Below are 22776 nucleotides of genomic sequence, written 5' to 3' on the forward strand. Positions count from 1 at the left end.
CTGGGCATTCACTTATGTGATGATGCCACTTTCCAGCACCACATCATGCGGTCAGTGAAAAGAGCAAGAGGGATGGCCAGGTGGGTACTAAGTATTTTCTCCTCAAGAGAGGTTCAAGTGATGCTTACCCTCTGGAAGGCGCTTATTCAACCGATCCTGGACTATTGTAGCCAACTCTGGTCGCCACACAAACACGGAGACATCCAGATGCTTGAAGCTGCCCAAAGGAATTACACCAGGCATATCAGAGGGATGCAAGATCTCAACTATTGGGATCGCCTGGGAGCACTAGGTCTATACTCCCAGCAAAGGAGGAGAGAAAGACATAGGGCCATTTACACATGGAAAATCCTAGAGGGACTTGTTTCGGACCCCACGCCCTCAACAATCAAGCCATACCACAGTGTAAGGCATGGGAGTAAGTGTGAGAGACAAACTCTCCCACCAAGAGCCCCGGAAAGGATTAAGACCATACTGGCAACCAGCCTAGGCCATGAGGGTCCAAAAATCTTCAACGCCCTCCCAAAAGAGGTGAGAGAGAAAACCAAATGCTCGTTGGACAGCTTCAAACATGCACTGGACAGGTTTCTGCGGAAGGCACCAGACGAGCCTCCAGTGCCAGGCTACACCGCCATCAGTAGGTTTTCTCCAAACTCAATACCAGACCAACTGGCCCTCGCGAGGAGGAACAACAGGACTGGCAGCAGCGGTAGTCCACTACGGCTGTGAGAATCGACCTCAGAACTTCACTAAGTAAACTAAGTAAATATCACTGACATAGACAAGATACATTATTGGTGTAAGCGCTGAACCCTGTGGAACTCCGCTCATTACTGCTCTCTAGCTTGACATCTTATCCTTTACTACTGTCCTCATGTATCTTTCCTTCAAAAAGTCTTTCATCTATTCTAGTTGTTTGAACCTTAGTCCTCCAGGGTGCTCCATTTCCACAGAAGTCGACTGTGAGGTATTTTATTTGTGTGTGTGTGTGTACTGTGTGTGTGTATTTACCTAGTTGTATTTTATGGGAAGGGGAGCTATGCTCGTGGTGTGTATGTATGTATGTGATTCACCATGGTCTTTGGATCACGTGTTGGACTCGTGGTCGACAGCTATTTCCCCCACGGAAGAGAGCTCAGAGCTCGTATATGACCGATCTATGGGTAATGCTGTGACCTTATACGCACACACACCCAACTCCCCGCCCACGAGAGTTGGAGTAACAATCCGCAGCCCAGCCATATTGAAATTATTTCAGCCCTGTGTTTACTTAACCTTAGTATATGAAAGGATAAACACCAGTTGGGTCCCTCTCCTCCCTCTAATTTACCATACCTAGCGTCAAATTCATGTACAGTTCTTAGTCTACATTTGAATTTATGTACTGTTCCAACTTGAGCTATATCACCTGCTAAGCCATTCCAAATATTTATGCATCTATATGGGAAACAGCATTTCTTCACATTGGGTGTGTGTTTAAAGCTGATAATTATCAACGGATTTATGGCAAAGGTTGATGAATGGACTTTAGGGGCACAGCCGGGATTTCGCGAGCACAACATCAACATGTTTACTAAAACTAGGTTAGAAAAATATAGACAAACACTTATATAATTAAAGTAAATTAGATATCAAAACAGCGATATCGGACTAAGATTCTAGAACGCAAACAAAAATATAGGGAAACACTTATATAATTAGCGAAAAATAAATAACAAAACAGCGATATGTCACGCATGAGTTTAGAACGCAAACAAATATCATGGCTGCCCAGAGGATATGTTTATTACTACGGAATCGACCAAAATTGCTGCAAATTAGTGGTGCTTCTCCAAAAATCACTTACAGTTTCGATATCAGACAACTAAGAACTGTGACTTGGCATAACAGGCAAAATAGTGTGTTAAGTAATTACAAAATTCAAAGAAAACAAATCCCGGTGTATGGGTTCGCACATTCGAAATTGAAAACTGCTGTTCTTTCCACTAATGAATACTGCACCAAGCAAGATAGCACCTCTAGTAAACAGTCAATAGGATTAGCGGATCAATTGCTTAGCTCCAAAGTACAATCCGAAGGAAAAGATGGAAAAAGTGAATCGGAAAGTGAGAAGGAAGAACATGAACGGAAATGGAGGGCCATGAAGTTTTCATTTATTTTCTTTGGTGTTATGATGTCTGGAATGGGAACATTCCTTATTTATTCCTGGGGTAAGTAAATGTGTAAAATTCCAGAGTCACGCAAACACGGGTAATATGAAACTTTCCTTGTAACTTGTTCAATACCTCCTAACATAATCTTATGTAACTCAATGCAACTATAACTATTCCATAGAAAAATAGATATTTGAAATGCAAAACAGAAAAAAAAATAAAAATGTGATTGCGTGATACTGGAACAGAACCAGTAAATGTTCTAGGTAAGTTTCAAGGTCTGTTCTATTTAGTTTCTTAACTCAAAAAATTTGGGTGGGTACTGCCAGTACCCACCCAAATTTTTACCAGTTACCAGTACTACTGGTAACTGAGGTATTGAATGCATATTAATATCATGCAGTGGTGACTGGTAACATGCAGCCAATGTTTTAGGGACGGTTTTGGGGTGTCACTACAGGCAGTTGTTACTAATCTCACCTGGTAGGTCCAATTAGGTGCATGCTCTGATGAACAGCCTAGACTAGTTTTGAAGAAGGCATGCTTGGCAAATGTAGAGAAATGTGGCAAATAGGAACTGACAATTTCAATTAGTCTAATGGCCAATTTGTACCCAGTTGTGCTCAGTAATGACCCAGTTGTAACCTTAATTACCCATGGTTAGTATTTATCCATGTATTTTCATAAATTCAAAAGTATCATTCTACCAATCTATACTGATTTTGAGAAGAATACACATTTAGAAATGTGGACTGCAGTGATTTGCTATGCTTTCTATGTGTCTGACAAAACCTAAACCATTTTTATATTGATATGTAGGATAATTTAATATAATTCCTATGTAATAGAAAGCAGAAAGTAATAGTGGATAGAGCCCATTCAAAAAGCTCAATGGTAATTAGTGGAAGATCACAGGGCTTGGTGCTTGGCCCATTATTCCTCCTGGACATAAGTGACATAGACCAAAGGATAAGAACATCCAGTGTCCTTGTTTGCTAATGATAACAGAATCTCATATGAAATTACAGCCAGAGAGGATTCCAAAAGAATACAGAAAGGTCTGGAGGCAGTATACAAATGGTCAAGTGAAAAATTATATATTGTTCAACAACAAGAAATTTGAACTGATAAGATTTGGGCCACATGAAAATATAAGAGTACTGATACACAGTGGGTGCAGAGGAAATAAAAAACATAGGAAATACTATGAGACCTGCAGGTGTGGATGAGCGATGACTGTGTCCTCAGAACATACATAACCCACTTCATTAGTGCCACTTGTAAAATGAGTGGGTGGATCCTTCAAACCTTCAAGACCAGGAATCCCAAACACTTACTACCTTTGTGGAAGACCCTGGAACTTGTGTCAAAGCTGTATGTATGTCAACTATGGTCTCCACACAAAGTCAAGGAGATACAAGAACTAGAACCGGTCCAGAGGCTATTCACGAGGAGGTTAGTCATGGACTCCCTGAATTACTGGGAGAGGCTGAAAAACCTCAAGCTGTACTCGCTGCAGAGACCCAGATAGAACTACATAGTGATTTATGTCTGAAAAGTGTTTGAGAGCAAAGCACCAAACCCATCATAAAATGAAGGATGTGGTATTAAAGGCAGACACCACCTCGGGTTTGCTAGGGCCTGCGAAAGGTCCATAAACCGCTGCTCCCAGTGACTGAAGACAATCCAGGCAGAAAGCTTTACCTGTGTTGGCCCCAGACTCTTCAACTGTCTTTAAAATGAGATAAGGGACCTAATGGGTGTCAGCATGGAGGGTTTCAGGAGGAGGCTAGGAAATTGTCTTGAAACAGTTGGAGTTTTGATAATAAAAAAAAAAAAAAAAATCTAAACTATCCTGACATTCTGTACATGATAATTTTCAATTTTGGAAATTAAATCAACAGTTTTGATATGTGAATTGGAAAAATTTCCTACAAAAAGTGACAAAAGTTCTGAGAGCCATTTAGAAAGTTTGCTTGTGTAGGAGCCCCAGTTTGAAATAATTGACCCAGGGAGACCATAGAAATAGAGGAGCTTGGGATTTGTGACCTTCAAATTATTTACACACTCATCCACTGAAATCCTGTGAACATTTTTCTTGAATCCAACAGCTGTGATCTTGAATTTTTTTTTGTTACATTTTTTTTGTAGGTTTCCGAATCATTTAACAGATTGAAGGCTTTATTAACATAATCCAAATGCTCTAGGATAGCTATTTTACCTCCTTTGTCTGCTTTGGTAATAATGATGTCCAACCTCTTCAAGGCTGCCAGTGCCTTCAGATATTGTTTGGATAAGTCACAATCCTCTTTGAAACACTTGGAAATCTCATTTAACAAAAACCCATTGAGGTACAAGAGGGCTTTATTATAATTATTCACTTGAGCACTTGGGCCATGCAGTAAGACTTTGTTTTGTTTTGATGTTGCCAGATTGCAGTAGACTTGGGAGTTAGGGCAGGTGCTGTTGAAGTGTTTTCCTTTACAGAAACTATGAAATTATAGGGAGGAAGTTAGTATTTCAGAAGAATGAGTGGACATTGTGTTTGTTCCCAAGACTAGGTAATGTAACTTTTGGGTGGAGGTGGTGGTTTGTGAGCTGTTTTGAGCACTGGACTGGTGGGTAATTCCTCTCCTGTGGTGCATTGCCGTTGGGAATCTATCTTCTTTACATCACCTACTAGAAGGCTTAGCTCCTTGACATATGATTGGTATTTGGATGAACAAATTAAAGTTTGGGTGATTAGTCAGTACTTGCCTTTTAACTTGGCTACCTCCCCTGGAAAGAAGAAAAAGCCCTTGGTATATAGATAGAAAGATAGGGTGAGTAGTTTCAGCCATTAGTCAAATGTTCATAGAATTCACATTTTACAAATATATCTTGACATGTTATTACCCATTTTCCTCTATTCTTACTGAGAATGTTTTTGTCTCCAAATTCAAAGTTTCAAGCAATCAGTATAAACTACTTTTTGATTTCTAGGTGCTCCAGATATTGGTCCAGATGGGGAATCAATGGTGGATGAGTTCTCAGGAATGCCCATAATCCAGCAGTACCTGCAGCGCACCTGGAGAGAAGCCATGAACATGGACAAGATGATCAAAGAACCATCAAGGGAAAAGCTTTTGCCTGAAGTCTTACAGGAACCATACATCCAACCTCCATACACGCTAGTCTTAGAACTCAAAGATGTTCTTGTTCATCCTGAATGGACAGTAAGTGTGAATATAATATTTGTGTTTATAAATGCATGTATGCTGTTCCTTTTCTTTATACTACAGTTATGCAAAAAAGTGAGGGAAGAAAAAAGAGTAAATATTGATCGTTATAATAATAATGATAATTATAGAAACTTTGACCTGCCCAAGATTAGAATATGATAGTGAAGGGTATAAGCAAGATAGAATACAGAGGGTAGCAACTAAACTGATTCCCAGCTTGGCAGATAAACCATATGAGGAGAGACTAAAAGATCTAAATCTGCCAATGTCAAAAGATTGAAGAGAGAGGTGATAGGATTATAGTATTCAGGTTGCTACTGGAGATAGGTTCCTTCATCAACCAATTCCCAATGGGGAAGTGACCATGTGATATTGTAATTTCTTGATTGTAGGGAATCCAGAACTAAGGGATGAGTCATATATGTTGGGAAGATATAACTTTTGAAATGCAATCTTTGTGGAACTGAGAATTCTGAGTCAGACAATATGCAGCATAAATGGGACATTTTTATGCATTATATATATATATATATATATATATATATATATATATATATATATATATATATATATATATATATATATATATATATATATATATATATGCAACTTGGGGAGCAGAAAAATATGTACAGAAACTGAAAAAAATTGTATAACCAAAGATGTTCATCTGCAAAAATGGAAAGACACAAGGCATGGGATACGTAGAGAGAGAGGGGAACTATTAATCAAGTAAAGAGTACAAGAAATCTAGAAATGAATATACAAAAATAAGAAAAAAGAAAAGAATTTAAAACAATTATAATTGACAATTGTAAAGTTGAACCAAAACTGTTCTATTTATTTGTTATTGGTACATTGAGACATAGAGAAAAAAATGACAAATTAAAAGTAGGTGGAACAGTATATAAAGATACCAAAATGCAAGCAGAAGTGTTGGAAAAGTAATAGCAGGATTCATGTGCCCTTACTGCAGGGTTACATGACTAGTATTCAGTATTTTCTTAAAAATAACCAGTACTTTTCTTGGGGACAGTATCACACCAAAGAAGTTGATTCAAAGAGGTGATAAAGGAGAGATTTAAGGAGGATAGCAATATGGAGAGATAATATAAGTTAAAAGTATAATATTCTCTTTTTGAGTGGAATCTTCAGTTATAGAAGAAGTTGGTCAAGGGAAAATGAATGTTTTTAGTATAATGAAAATAGAAAATGTTTTGTAAAATGTGCTATTACATGTATTGTCTTTCAACAGTATGAAACAGGTTGGCGGTTTAAGAAACGACCAGGTGTGGATTTTCTTCTACATCACTGTGCGCCACCTCTCTTTGAAATTGTCATCTACACATCTGAACAGGGTTTTGTGAGTATGGACACAGTCAGGAACATTTAATTTATTGGCAAGTGAGATTATATTATTTGTGTCTAAAGGAGGGGAATGACCCAGAGGACTGAAGGAATACTTATATAGTTCCTCTTAACAAAGGAAAAGGGGATAAATATGAATGTATTATTTTTAGGGTGATCAGTTTGTTAAATGTTGAAACTGAGGTGGTAGTAGTTGAGAGGATTAGGAGGGGAACAGAGGGCGTGTTTGGGAAAAGATGTGGATGTGTAGATCAAATTTTCTTTTTGAGTATATGCAAGAAATTTTTGGTAAAAAGAATGTCTTTTTAGCTTGTGGTGGGTGAGGCATGCATCAAATCACGAACCAAGTCGGAAGGGACTGGACTACCTAGAAAAGACCACCCACTTGCATGGGATAGGTAGTTGTAGGAGAGAAAGAGATGTTTGTATAAAAATGAAAAGATAGTTGTGTATGAAAGAGGGTCATTGCCACCAGAATGAATTTTATTGGGTTTACACAGGACTTGTATACAAAATGTGAACCTCAGCTGAGAGTGCAGTTGACCAATCAGAAACTTGCCTGTGGGTGGGAGCACAGTTGACCAATCAGAAGTTTGCCTGTGGGTGGGAACATGGTTGATCAATCAGAAGCTCACTCGTGGATTGAGCAAATTTGCAAGCTTTGGTGAGTAGTGTATTGTGGAGGCAGTGGCTACTTACACATGTGGAAGGAGTTTGTACATGAGCAAGGAGCTGGTTGGCCGATTGCAGTGTGGGCCCATACTGAGTAATGATTGGCTGGCTATATTGTGGGCCTGTGCTGAGGCTTTATAGTACTCCTCCCTCAAAAGAGATGTTGATGCAGTCAAGTGAGAGGGTGGCCTGCCCTTGAGAACTGAACTAGAGGACCTTTGCCTTGAAGGTATGCTGGCTTCAGGCAATCTGTCAACACCCAGTTATTCGTGCCCTTAATTCTCAAAAGGAAAGCCTTGTCCTTCCTTTGAATCACTTCAAAGGGGCCTGAGTTAGGCTTGGTGAGTGGTGGCATGTTAGCATCATTCCTGAGGAAGATGTACCTTGAAGAGTGCAGCTCCTTTGGGACATACTGGCAGTTTGTTGTCTTGTATGTCTGTTGGCAAGAGGGTGAGTTTTCCAACAATGCGCCTGAGCTGTATAAGGTCTACTTGGGAAGGAAAAATTCACCTGGAATGATGAGAGGGTTGCTGTATACCAATTCGTCAGGTGAAGCATTGAGGTTGTCCTTTGGTGTGGTCTGTAGGCCGAGGAGGACCCTGAGAAGCTGGCTGTACCATGCTGTGTTGGTGCATTGGGACATCAGGGTGGCTTTCAGTGTTCTGTGTGCCTGCTCTACCATACTGTTGGCTTTGGGATTGTAAGCTATTGTGTGTTGGATGGTGGTACCTAGCAGCTGCCCTAGGGACATACACAGTTGTGATGTAAATACGGTGCCATGGTCTGAGATGATGTGATCCACCAAAACAAATTTGGCAAGCCAACCTGACACAAGGGTGGTGGCACAGAGGAGGCTGTAGCATTAGCCATAGTGATAGCTTCTGGCCAATGTGTTGAACGATCAATTGATTGCCGTGAACAGGTAGCAGTGGCCATTGGATTTGGGGGGGGGGCATTATGTCCACATGAATATGGGTGAATTGATGCTGCAGTTGGTGAAAAGTCCTGATGCCTGTCTCAGTGTGTCAATGGGTCCTTCATTTCTGGCAGGTGATGCATGCGCAGGCCCAGCTTTTTGTGTCTTGTGATGCTGTGTAATACAAAATTTTCCTTGAGCCAGTTGTTGGTTGTAGATGACACTGTGCTTGTGGATTGGCCAGAGGAAGGTCCAAGGCAGCTGGTGATGGAGTTTGGGATGGTATGTGAATGGAGAAAGCTGAAAGTAAATGTGGAAAAACGTGAGGTGATAAAATGTACAAGGGAAGAGAGCAGCAGTGAGTTGTAGATAAGTCTTAAAGGAAAGAGCCTGGAGGAAGTGGAGAGTTTTAAGTATTTTGGGTCACATGTAGCAGGGGAATGAAAAGTGTCATGAGAAATAGGTATTTTGGGGGGTGAATGCAAAGAAGACTATGAAGGTGTGATTGTGTCTTTAACTCTATGAGACTGAAATGTAAAAAAGTAGTTTAAATGTGTTTGAAATGAAGTGTTTAAGAAATATGCTGGGGGATTAGGATGGATAGAGTGAGACATGAGGAGGTGAGGCAGATGGTAGAGATAGAAAGGAAACTGGAAGATGGGTTTGATAAAAGATTATGGGATGGTTTGGGCATATGGAAAAAATGAGTGAAGAAAGACAAAATTAAAAAAAAGAGTGGAAGGTTGTGGTGGATGGAGTGAATTTGAGGGGAAGACCAAGAATGAGGGTAATGGTTGCCATGTAATAAAGCTGTGGAGGTACACCAGGGCCCTGCTGTGGATCTTCTTGCATTACTTTTAACTCAGGCATTGGGTGGGACAAGGATGGTCCTTCATCCACAAGGCAAGGGAAAACAAACAGGTGTGGCATGGGTGAAGGGTGCATGCCTTGGCTGGCCATCTCCTATATATGGAGCCTTTAAATGTGTATCATGTCATGTAGTACTTTCCACCAAATCTAACCTGCAGATTCTTGAGAGAGGTCCTATATTTAAAAATGATGCTCTTGTGTCAGGTTGCCATGGCTGTTCAATGTGTACATGGATGGGGTGGTATGGGAGGTAAATGCAAGGTTGGTGGGCAGGGGATTAGAGATGATTAGAGATAGTGGGAAGTAAATCATTTATTGTTTGTGGATGACACTGCACTTATGGCTGGGTGAGAGGAGGGATTAAAGTAGTTGGTAACAGAGTATGGAAAGGTATGCGATAGGAGAAATTTGAAGGTAAATGTGAGTAAAAGAAAGGTGGTGAGATGTTCATGGGAAGAGGTTGGCAGCAAGTTGGAAGTTTTAAAGGAGAGAGGCTGGGGTTGCATGTGGCAGGAAATGGAGGAAAGAGGGTGGAGGTAAACTTAAGATTGAGAGAAGCAAGTAAATGTTTTGGGGGATTGACAAGTGTCATTAGAAATAGGTAACTAGTAATGGATGCAAAGAAAAGATTATATGAAGGGGTGATTGTAACTGACACTGTATAGGGCAGAGACTTGGAATTTAAGAGAGACAGAAAGGAGAAGTTTAAATGTTGGAGATGAAGTGTTGGAGAAGTATGTTAAAGGTTACAAGGTTGGATAGAGTGAGAAATGAGGAGGTGAGGCAGAGAGCAAGGGTGAAAAGGGAGCTGGCAGATGGGGTTAATGAAAGATTATTGGGATGGTTTGGGTACATGGGAAGAATGAGTGAAGACAGATTAGCAAAAGGATTATAGAAGGCAGAGGTGGATGGAGTGAACTTGAGGGGATGACCAGATGGATGGGATGAAAGGGGCTCTAAGCAAGAGAATATCTATTGAGCAGGGAAGGGAGAATTCAGGGGATAAGGGTGAGTGGAGAATGGTTGTGTAGGGACAATATTTTGATGCAGTTGAAAGGGAGTTTCTCCCTGTCTTCTTTGTATTAAGCATGAGGGGACAAGGAGGGATAGTCATGGTATAAGTGAAGTGACCCTGCTGTGGATTGTCTTGCTGTATTGCCTCTGACCCTTGTAGTGGGCAGGAAACAGGGATGACTATTCATCCATGAGGAACTAAGATGAGAAGATAACAAGGTGGTGAAAGGGAGTGAAATGGGTGGGAGTGGGTATGTACCTTTTGTACCTTTGACTTGGCTTCTTTCCTTGTAAGAGGGAAAAAGCCATTGGTGTATAGATAGATAAGACGATGATGTCTTGTTGATAATATTTTGATGTATTTGCAGACAGCATTTCCAATTATTGATCATCTGGACCCAAATGGATATATCTGGTATCGCCTGTTCAAAGATTCAACACGCTACGTTGAAGGCAAACATTTGAAGGATCTTGCATGCCTCAACAGGGATTTAAAGAAGGTACTGTTGGATTTGAGGTTTATTTTATGAGTTTAATATTATGATGTATTACAACTGTAAATGGGAAAGACTGAGAGTAGTTAACAATAATGCTATTGAATGAACAAGGTTGGCTTATCTAACCTGGGGTAGACATCAATTAAGTGGGACTTAGTAACTGGAAAAATTCTGACGAGTAATGATTAATATCGTTTAAAAAATAAAGTATCTCACTAGCAAAGAAAATGTGTGATAAGATGTAAATGAAGTTTGGGTTAGGAGAGTTGGTTATGGAGAAGGATGGATGAGCAGGAAGATTAAGGAGAGGTTATGATAATTGGGGAAGGTATGGAGGAAGAAGAGCAGGAGTAGTAAAAATGGTGAGAAGGGGGTTGGAGGTGTAATATTTGTAGAAGGGAAGATGGCATAAGATAGTTAAATTAGTTATCTGAGGAATTTAGATAGGTTTCATAGTGAAGTGATGGAATGAAATTTATTGAAAATAAATAATTTTTATGAATATCACATCCATGATGATAATATGAATTATATGATTTAATTCACAAGCTGATTGCTCATAGAAGATGAGTTGGAAGGGCAAGAACGGGAAATGGGAATGGGTAGGGGAAGTAGGAAGTATAGCTGTGTTTAAGTTTCAGTTGATTGGAATATTCAATAAACCAGACTAATGAATTCCCTCAGGAAGTTAGCATAATTGGGAATTGACTGTAAAATAATTTTTGTTGAATTCATGAAGCCTACTTTACTTCAGGTAATCATGATAGATTGGGATGAAGATGCCATTACATCAACTCAGAACCACTTGAAACTCAAACGTTGGGATGGGCAAATGGATGACCATACACTGATTGACCTTGGCATTATGCTTAGAAGTAAGTTATACTGTAATTTGTAGTTTTGTTACAAATTTGTTTGTATGTATATGTCCATGCATGTAGTTATTGCTAGTTTGATATAATGTATATGCTAGTTTATGAATCAGAATTACTTTTTTTGGTGCAGCAGAACCTCTATATTGAAACATAACACTGGGCAGGAAAGAAGAGTATTGTCTGCTACATAGGCAAATGGTGCTGTACTAAACTAAATCGAGTAAGGTGATTGTGAATCTGGACTCAGAATTGATGTAACATATCAAGATTTTGAGTTATGCACATAATTATATATTAATACTGTATTAGTATCAGGACTAATTAAATACAAGGTCAATAATTATTATAATAGTATATTAGTCAAGAGTTTTTAAGAGAGTCAAGGTCCTAGAGCTTGTGGGGGTGGGACTTTGCCAGGGATGTGTTATGTTGCCTTGGCTGTTCAGTTTATACATGGATGGGGTGGTGCAAGAGGTAAATGCAAGGGTAATGAATTGGGGATTGGAGATGTTTAAAAGAAATGGAGAAAAGTGGGAGATAAGTCAGTTGTTGTTTGCTGACGACACTGCGCTTTTGGCAGGATCAGAGGAGGGATTGAGGAAGTTAGTGACAGAGTTTGGGAAGGTGTGGGAAAGAGGGAAGTTGAAGATAAATGTGGGTAAAAGTAAGGTGATGAGATGTACAAGGGGAGAAAGTGACAGCAGACTGGAAGTGAGTATTAAGGGAGAGAGATTGGAGGAAGTGGATAATTTTAGATACTTGGGTGTGAATTTGGCAGGAAAGGGAGGAGTGGAGGTGGAGGTAGTATGTAGATTAATATAAGCAAGGAAATGCTGTGGGGGATTAAAAAGTGTAATGAGAAATATACATTTGGGAATGGATGCTAAGAGGAGATTGTATGGAGTGATTGTGCTGACCAGAGACATAACAAAAGTTGTCTGGGTGATTCACACTGCCTCTCCTATTGATGATCTAACACAATGAGGACAGTTAAAACAGTAATCACACAGAGCAAGAGCTACACATACCACACATGATGGCAGTGCAAATGACACTGAGTGTTACCAAAAACAAACTGACATATTAGGTGGTTGCTCACAATACTTCAGCACCATCTGTTGCTAGACTAAATAATGAACTTTCTCATTGTTTGTTTTATTGCTGATATTTCTTTAATTTTGAATTTAGACTGCTTTCATTTTAGCAAATTTTATAACAAGCTGAAAGTATAATTATAATCTTGCACATGTTCATAACTCCAAATCCTGACATGCTAGAACAATTCTGATTACAGATATGGGATGAGCATCATCAATTTAGACTAAAACACATGCTTCTAGTAGCAAAATCTTTGTTGTCCAGTGTAAGTGATGAGATAGGTATGTGGTGGAATGGAAACTGTCATTGAGGGTAATGTAGGAAAAGGTGAGACTTGGTATGGAAGAAGTGGGCTTTTATGAATGTACATGGTAACAATAGTGAGAAAACTCAGGAGGAAAGGGAAGCATTTTGAATTAATTTAAATGAGTGTGTAAAAGAATTTTGGGAGAAATGTAAATGTGGTGGTGTTGTGGAAGCTTATGTAGTGGAAGAGATGACCTAATAGATTGCATAGCAGGGAGATATGGGGCAGTAGGAAGGAACTATTGTGGAGATGCTGGAGATGTGTACTGAAAGGCAAATGATGATACCAAGGGACCAATGACTTGGCCAACCACCCTATAAGGGGGAAAAGACCTTTTGGTGTATGTATGTATTTGGAATTTGAGGGAAGTAGAAAGGCGAAGCCATAACATGTTTGAGATGAAGTGGTACAAGGATGGATAGTGAGAAATATGGAGATGAAGGAGAGAACAAGAGTGGAAAGAAAGCTGTTGGATAGGGTAGATCAAAGATTGCCAAGTTGGTTTTGGGCATAGGAAAAGAAAAAGTAAGGAAAAGAGTAGAGAAAACTGTGGAATAACTTGAAAGACCAAGAATAAGGTGGATGGATGGAATAAATATGGTATCGGAGGCAAGGGGAATGTATGTTGAACAAGGAAGGGAGAGTGTAAAAGATAGGAGTGAATGGAAAGGGGTTGTGAATGGACAAAAAAAATGGCATAGCTAGAAAGAATGTTTTTATTTCTTTGCTCTGTACATTTTTCAAGTAAAGGAGGTGAGGGGGATGTGGTGGGGATGAAGTAGCAGTTTTTGGGCCCTGATATTAAGGCATGGTCTTGCTGCATTGCCTTTGACCCAAGCAGTGTGGAGGATGATAGAGATGACCCTTCATCCTTGAGGTACTAGGATGGGAGGGCCAGTGTATGAGTTTTGGATAGTTGAATGCTTGAACTCAGTCACTACCCAGATGAAAGTGGAAAGGCCCTTTGGTATGTGTATTTTCTGCATAACTGTTCCACATATAAATATTCTGTATTTTCTATGTTATTCATGAATTCTGGAAGCTCGCTGGCTGAGCAGGTTAGGGCGTCATTACTTACGGCGAAGGTCGAGGTGAGGGCGGTTCGAATTCTGCCATCAGCGAAGTTGAACCAAGGGCATGGTTCATTAAATTCCACGCTACAAAGCCCTCTGTGAGGGGCACCATCCTAGCCTCCTGATAGGATGGAGTTTGTGACGTTAAACCATATCATCATTCATGAATTGCATTACTAAACCAAACACCTTTTGCAGCCATTGCAGAATCAGAGGTAGAAGATGTTAGAGAAGTTCTTAGTTATTATCGTAACTTCCAAGATCCACTGGAGCAGTTCAAGGAGAATCAGAGAGCAGCTCAAGAGCAAGAAGCTATTTCTAGGAAGAGGACTGAGGAAGAGCTAAAAACTGGTGGACTTAAGATGTCGTGGGCAGCTAATTTGTTAAAATGGCGTTGAGATACAACATGCCTGTTTACACTCATGTTCTCTGAAACTACCATCTTCCATGTGTGCTTCTTCTTTTGAAGAAGTAATAGTAACACTGATTCTCTTACTTAATTGATGTATAAAGGATGGCTTCTGCTGTCAGTATGTGAATAAACAGTAAAACAGTTCATAAAGCCAATACCCCAGATAGGGAAAACAATTCCTAGTACTTTAATTTCTTATTTCTATCCTTAGAATTGATCTTGTGATTATGAGTGGTACCTTTGTGCACATAAATGGTTCTTGGGTAATGCTTTTAAGTACATTTACACCCTCAAGACTCAATGAATTCTACTAGCAAGATGGATTCCTTGACTGTTACAGATATAGTTAATTATACAGGGGTTTAGAGAAAGGTAATGATTTTTTCATACTTATAGAGGAAAGCCAAATTCAGTGGCCAGATTCATAACAATAGTTTGGAATGGATATTTGAGGCACTTAATCACACATTGTATTTACCTTTTTAGTATACAGGAAGGGAGAGGCCAGAGGACAGGGGTGAGTGGAGAATGTCTGTGTATGGATGACACCTTGGTGCAACATGAAGGGATTTTATCCCCATCTTCTCTCTTATGTTGAGCAAGGAAGGGAAGGGGTGGATGATCTTTTGACGCAGCCTGAAGAGATTTTTCCCTGTCCTGCCTATTTCCCACATGAGGTGATGGAGAGGGTGGGGTTGCTGATTACGGGAAGCAGTTTTGCTATGGATGTGTGTCTTGCTGTATTGCTTCTGACCTGGGCAGTGGGCAGGAGACAGAAATTACCCTTCATCCATGAAGAGCTAAGATGAGAAGGAAACAAGGGTGGTGGATGGGAGTGGTATGGGTGGGGGTGGGTGTGCCTTTGACTTGGCTACCTCCTTTATAAGAGGGATGATGATAACATTCCCTAGGCTGTCTGGCCAAGCAGTCTCCCTGAGGAATTCCATGTTGTTGGCATTTGTAATTGTGTACAATACAGTCTTCTATAATGTGTTGAATAGTATGGGGTGAAGTGTTACATCTTGGACTGATATCCACAGTGCATTCATCCATCCACCTCTGCTAATTTAGAAGGGCTGGATGGTGGCTGTACCACAGCCTGGCCAGGTGGACTCCATCCTCTTCAAAAGCAATGTCACAAGACACAGCAAGGCTGCTTCATTAAATTGGCGAACCCCCTCTCCATCCCCTCATACAGAAGGGAGAAATCCCTTGGGGCTGCGTCAAATTTTTCTCACACATACTCTCTCACCACCCCATCCCCCACCCATTCCACCTCATGGATCACAGCATCATCCATATACAACCATTCTATATTCACCTGTCTTCTGTCCTCTCCCTTCCTCCCTCAACAGACATTCCTTCTTCCCCAAAGCCCCTTTTACCCCATCCATCCATTACAACTACAAAATAAATATAATCAATATGCTGAAGCCGGCATCCTTGTCCACTCATACCTCATTATGCCTGCACAGGCATCATGAAGATTATCTGCTATTTCCCCCAGGAGAAGAGTTTGGATGTACATATTCTAAGGATAGAGAGTGGGGGAATATCAGATAATTTTTTGGTGGAAGGTGAGGGATGAAGGATAGATGGAGAAAGAGGAAAAGGACAGAAGTTAGGAAGGCATTGTGAAAATTATCTGCTATTGCCCCAAGGAGAAGAGTGTTGGATGTACATGTTCTAAGGGGAGAGAGTGGGTGAATATTAGATAGTTTTTGGTGGAAGGTAAGTTGAGAGTGGAGGATAGATGGAGAAAGAGGAAAAGGACACAAGGTAGGACGGTGCTTAGAGGAAACTGCTTAACCCATTCAACTCCGATGACAAGATGTCTTGTCATTTGGTCAAATAAAACAAAAAATCATAAAACACAAAAATGTTTGATCAAACACCAGAAAAATATGACGTCAGTCCTCGCTTCGCTGCGAGCGAAGCGAGGATTGACGTCATATTTTTCTGGTGTTTGATCAAACATTTTTGTGTTTTATGATTTTTTGTTTTATTTGACCAAATGACAAGACATCTTGTCATCGGAGTTGAATGGGTTAAATGAGAAGGAAAAGGAGAAGAGTGGGAGGGAGTGAAGGATGGAGTAGAACTAGAAGTGGAGGAGGAATGGGGATATTACAAGGAGGGAGTCACATACATATACTAAAGGCTTTTTCCCCCCTTATAAGGGAGATAGCAAAAAAACAGGCATAAAAACCACTCCCACCCATTCTATCCCTATTACATTCCATTCACCTCCCTCATCTTGGCACCTCCTAGATGACAGGTCATCCCTGCATCTTGCCCACTGCCCTGGGTCAGGAGCAGTGTCACAGGAGGGAGTCACAAGGTGTGCAAAGATGTATGGAACAAGGAGGACAGGAGGAAGTAGAACGAAGGGTAGCGAGTGGTGGGATGATGAAGCAAAGAAGGTTGTAGAGAAGAAGAAATGAGCATTCACAGACTGGTTACAAAATAGGACAAGAGAATCATATGAGAGGTACAAAGAAAAGAGAAATAAGGCATAACAAAGGAGACAAAGAGGAGAGCAGATGCGAAATGGGTAGGAGTACGACAACATTTTGAAAGAAAGTGTTTTGGAAGGAAATTGAGAGGAAGGAAGCAAATCAAGTAGAGAAGAGAAAGTAAAAGGTGCAGATGAAGAGATGATAATGGAAGAGATGGCAGTAAGAGGAATATGGATAGAATATTTTAGAGATGCTGAATGTGAAGGAGGATAGGGAGGGAAAGGTAGTCGCAGTGGGAAGTGCTGAGAATATGACAGAGATGAACGAGGAAAATGGAGGAGGACTAAAGAAAGATGAGGTGAAAGCAGGTAAGGCATCTGGGTTAGATGGGTGTCACTGAAATGGGAACTCACTTCTTTTAGTTGGTTCTCTTGATTAATGGGCTTCCTCCCCTCACTTCACTAAAGTTTTCTGTCTGGGAGAATTAAATTGTAGAGTTTTCTGTATCTTCTGTTCAATCCAACAAAGAGTACAATGCATTCTCCAAAGTTTTCCTAAGGAATCCCACAAGAGCACATATACAAGGTCCTACTTGAGCTTTGCAGTGATGTAGTCATTTCCTTAGTCCTATGATCTTTATATCTAAGATCCTTCCCAATTAGAATTTTCTCCTCTTCCACCCATTCACCAATCAGGTTCTTTGTTTCATGCCTTTACAGCAATATTATTTACTTAGAATAATCTCGAGTCTCTGCATAATTCTCACTTAGGTTACAAAGGAATGTCATTTCAACAATATGTAAATATGTATATATATCACTTAGACAAAATGTAGTGGCACATTTGTAAATAATAATCATGAAGAACCCACAGTCGGAATAAAAGGAAACTTAGAAGAAAGTATAACTTCTATATTTTGGCTAATAGCTACAGACCTCTTTAGGAAAGTACAGATTACAAGAATTTGCAGAGACATAAGTACAATTGAGATGTGAGTAGAAGGGGAACACACACAGCTAAAACCGGACAATTTGTCGCGCAGGGCAGAGTCACCTCTGACTCCACCCTGTGTGACGGATTGTCTGGTTTTAGCTATGTGTTCCCCTTCTACTCACATCTCAATTGTACTTATGTCTCTGCAAATTCTTGTAATCTGTACTTTCCTGAAGAGGGCTATAGCTATTAGTTGAAATATAGAAGTTATACTTTCTTATAAGTTTCCTTTTATTCTGACTGTGGGTTCTTCGTGATTATGTATATATATATATATATATATATATATATATATATATATACACACACAAGCTTCCAAGCACAGCTATTTTATTACACAAAGTGGACTTAAGTAGCTCACTTTGGCTGTTATTTACAAACAACCTACCTATAAAATGCAACAACCCATCTTCTACCAGCCTCTTACAGGGTTTGACAGACACCACTTGGTTGCCCCAACTCTTTTCTGCCTGGTTGCCACCATATTATAGTTTCTCATGCTGGTGTTTGATTCTTTTTATGTCTTCATCCTTTTGATCACAACCAATAACTTCAATACGAATCAAATTCTGGCATGCAACATCAGATGCCTGAGGTACAATGATTGATGCCTCTCACATTATAAAATATAGTCACTGCTGTATTACTCATTCTCTTTCACTGAGTAATAATAAACACTGAAAAAGTGATCAAGCCAGTTCACAGACTTTGGGGGTCACTTGGCTACAACTACAAAATAAATATCAAGACGCCGACACCAGCACCAATGTAGGTGTCATTGTGTGGAAGAGGTTAAGGCAGCAATAACTAGGGAGAAAAGAATAATTATGAAAAGAAATACATCGTAGTTATTATAAGAGTTGTTTCTATTTGACCTCAATGGATGTAATTTTCTCATTTTCATTGATGGTGATTTTTCTGGGAGAGTAATGTTGATATCTGTGAAGTATGTTTTATTGGTTATATGCATTGTATTCAGGGTGTTAACAATAGTGATGTGTGTCCCTGCATATATTTCACACTTGTCAGAAACTGAGATTAGACATTCAACTGATTTTAATTTAGGATCTCATTCAGGACAGATAATGGATACTCCGATTTTGTTTGGGAAAAATAGGAAATGTGAACTTCCTACATTACTATGAGTAACCCGGTTTATAAATATTTTTTTGTAGTGAGAGTTCTGCATTACACATAGTTTTAACTAGTGAAACTTCACAAGAATTTTTCAATGCTTCATGGAACATGAAAAGAGAAGCATGCAATAGGTATAGATACTTGTTTGTGATCTTACAGTTCTCTTGAAATCTAAAACTATATACACTGATCCACCATCATGAGCAGGGATTTTTTTTTTTTTTTTTCCAGAGCCATTTTTCATTTTTTTTTTAAATTTAACCAGAGCCATTTTTGATACTTCCAGAGCCATGTTTTTGCAGGTTCGATTTCCTTCAAACTATTGGAAGGCTAACTCATTACTCATGTCGGAGTGAGTTTGCATATGTACAGTGTATGTATGTATGCGGTGATGTGGTATTGGGTATGGTGCATTGTACATGTAGTCAGCACATTGATTGGGCAGCTAGCTGCATGCAACCAATGAACTTCCCTGCATACAGGTACCATGCATTTCGCAACTAGCGACATTATGTAGCACGATAGTTGTGTAGAGTCTAGTCAACATGTACTAGTATACGCGTGCATGCAGCTGATACGAAGCTAGGCTAAGTAAGCCATTGAACTCTAGCAGCTATACCGCGTACACATATGTACATACATCAACAAATTAAAGTTGATTGATGCATTGCGTTTATGATATCGATTGATAATGTAATGATTGATCACGGGTAAGTTGTGTTTGCTATGATCCTTTCATCAATGATGATGGGATTCAGGGATTGCCAAATGATGGATAATGCACGAAAAACGTTGAATCTTGCCGCGGGAGCGATTTTTTTGTGGGGGATCGCTCCCGCTATTGGATTTGCAAGAGCGACATTGGAACTTTCCCAAGCGAAATTGCTCGTCGCTCCCGTGTATTTTTTTTTCGCTGATCATGAGGTTGCCCTCATGACTGACCAAGGCTCCAGGTTGCACAGTATTCCAATTTTGAGCATACACCATAAATATTAATATTATAATTCCAGTCTTCATCTGTAAAAATTGGTGGTCCAGTGTTAATATTAAGTTCATACATAATATGATCAATGTATTCCTGATACTCTTCAGAACTCGAAGTTTCCCCAGTAGAATGTATAAAATGAGTATCTTGTTTTTTGTCTTAATCAAAAAGTTGTCTCACAGTCATTCTCACAATTGCCATCATTACTAAGTTTTACCATAGTACTTTACAAGTCATCTACATATCTAACTGACACATCACTAGTTTCTAAGTGTAAAATCTTGTATTTATTTCCACTGGCAAAATCAATTATTCTCTACAGGCTGGAGTATCTGGGTATTGGCTGCATGTCATCATGGGATTAAAAGCTACTAAGTAGCATGCAGCTGATACTTTAGGTATTTGGGGTGCCCCCTACTGATCAGAACCACACATCATTATGTCTGTGGTAGAGGAAATCTCTATTCATAGAGAAATTATGATACTTTATTATACTGTGACTGTCTCACCTTTATGCTCCCCCCACTCTTGTTACTGTTCTGTTCCATTTCTTTTCTTTGCCTAACCCTCTGGTGGGGGAAAAGAATACTGCCACCAAGTCTTTCCACTTGAGTTGTATGAGGCTACAAAAATGGGACGGGGATAGGACTAGGCATCCTTCACCCTGTAGCCCCAAAGTGGATTCCTAAAAAAAAGTAAAGGCATATGAGGGTCTAGGAGGAGTTTTCTAACCAGTACCCTAAGGTTTAGGTCTTTTAATGTGCATGGATGTGGTACAGATGAGAATAAATGGGAAGAGGTAGGCAGTATGTTTGTGAGAAGAAAGATGGATGTGTTGGCATTGAGTAAAACTAAGTTGAGAGGGAGGGGCGAGTTTGAGTTTGGGAGTGTAGTTGGGAGGATCTCAAGAGTGAAGAGAAGATGAGGGAGAGAAGGGGTGGCTATACTAGTAAGTGAAGAGATAGGTAAGTGTGTAGTGAAGTGGAAGGAGGTTTCTTCAAGGTTAATGTGGATGAAAGTGAAACTGGGAAGGGAGATATGGTTTTTTGTAAGTGTATATATGGGCCTGATAGTGAGGAGAGTGTAGATGAAAGGGAGTTTTTTTTGGATTTCCTTAAATGAGTGCATAGAGGGATTAGGGAGAAATGTCAATGTAGTGGTATTGGGAGACCTTAATGCTAGGGTAGGAAATGGTTGGGTGGTGTGGAGTTCCAGGAAAAAATTGTAGTGGAGAGTTGATAGTGATGTGCCTAGAGTTGATCATAGCAAATACAGTATTTAGGAAGAAAGTCAAGCATAAGTACACATGGGAGAGGGTGGTGGATGGAAGGGTGGTAGTGGCAATGGACTATATAGTGGTAACCAGGAGTACAGTAGGAAGAGTTAAGGATGTACATGTTCTAAGGGGAGAGAGTGGGGGAATATCAAATAATTTTTTGGTGGAAGGTATGCTGAGAGTGGAGGATAGATGGAGAAAGAGGAAAAGGACAGAAGGTAGGGAGGTGCTTAAAGTGAAATGCTTAAATGAGGAAGAAAAGGAATGGGAGGGAGTGAAAGATAGAGTAGAGCTAGGAGTGAGGGAGGGATGGGGATAGTTCAAGGAGGAAGTCACAAGGTGTGCAAAGATGGTGTGTGGAACAAGGAGGATGGGAGGAAATAGAAAGAAGGGTAGTGAGTGGTGGGATGAGGAAGCAAAGAAGGTTGTAGAAGTTGAGAAGTGAGCTTTCACAGACTGGTTACAAAATAGGACAAAAGTCATATGAGAGGCACAAAGAAAAGAGAAGTAAAGCATAAGATAAAGGAGGCAAAGAGGAGAGCAGATGTGAAATGGGGTAAGAGTATGACAGAAAATTTTGAAAGAAAAATATTTTTTGGATGGAAATTAAGGGAGGAAGATGAGGTGAATCAAGTAGAGAAGAAAGGGTAAAAGGTGGAGATGGAGAGATGATAATGGAAGAGATGGCAGTAAGAGGAAGGTGGGCAGAGTATTTTAGAGAGTTGCTAAATGTGAAGGAGAATAGGAAGGGAAAGGTAGTTGCAGTGGGAAGCACTAAGAAAATGAGTGATGAGTGAGGAAAATGGAGGAGAAATACGGAAAGATGAAGTGAAGGCAGTTAAGATGAGAGCAGGTAAGGCACCTGGGTTGGATGGATGTCCTACAGAACATCTAAAAAAAGAAGGTACAATGATGGTGGACTGGCTGGTGAGGTTATTTAAATATTTGTTTAAGAGAGGGAAAAGTGCCAGAGGACTGGAGGAATGCCTGTATAGTTCTGCTTTACAAGGGAAAAGGGGACAATTGTGAGTGTATTAAGTTTCAGAGGGATCAGCTTGTTAAGTATAGTTAAGGCTTATGGGAGGGTCTTGAATGAGAGGGTTAGGAGAGGAACAGAGTAATTGGTGAGGAACAGTATGGGTTTAGGACAGGTAGGGGTTGTGTGGATCAGGTTTTTGTGGTAAGACAGATATGTGAGATGGCTTTAGGAAAATGTAAGGATTTTTTGGGGGGCTTTTATGGATTTGGAAAATTCTTATGACGGTAAATAGGAAGGCACTGTGGGTAATATTGCAGATATATGGGATACGAGGAAAGATTTTAAGAGCAGTCAAGAGTTTTTACGACAGTAGTACAGTTTGTGTTGGAATCAGAAATGGAGAGAGTGAGTGGTTTGAGGTAAAGGTGGGACTTCATCAGGGATGTGTTATGTTTGTTGCCTTGGCTGTTA

The 22776-nt window shown here is 39.9% G+C and overlaps 1 protein-coding gene across 1 annotated transcript; it reads left to right on the forward strand.

Annotated features, from left to right (window-relative positions):
* The first annotated feature begins 1736 nt into the window (after positions 1-1736).
* Positions 1737-14652, forward strand: LOC143026235 (mitochondrial import inner membrane translocase subunit TIM50-C-like). The gene is made up of 6 exons (XM_076186286.1): positions 1737-2210; positions 5136-5368; positions 6630-6737; positions 10583-10714; positions 11466-11586; positions 14263-14652. Exons 1-6 carry the CDS (start codon positions 1763-1765, stop codon positions 14460-14462), a joined length of 1242 nt encoding a protein of 413 aa, XP_076042401.1. The 5' UTR covers positions 1737-1762; the 3' UTR covers positions 14463-14652.
* Positions 14653-22776: the final 8124 nt, after the last annotated feature.

Source organism: Oratosquilla oratoria, chromosome 6 (assembly GCF_046742065.1).
Source record: "Oratosquilla oratoria isolate Oo_2021 chromosome 6, ASM4674206v1, whole genome shotgun sequence".
Taxonomy (NCBI): Eukaryota; Metazoa; Arthropoda; class Malacostraca; order Stomatopoda; family Squillidae; genus Oratosquilla; species Oratosquilla oratoria.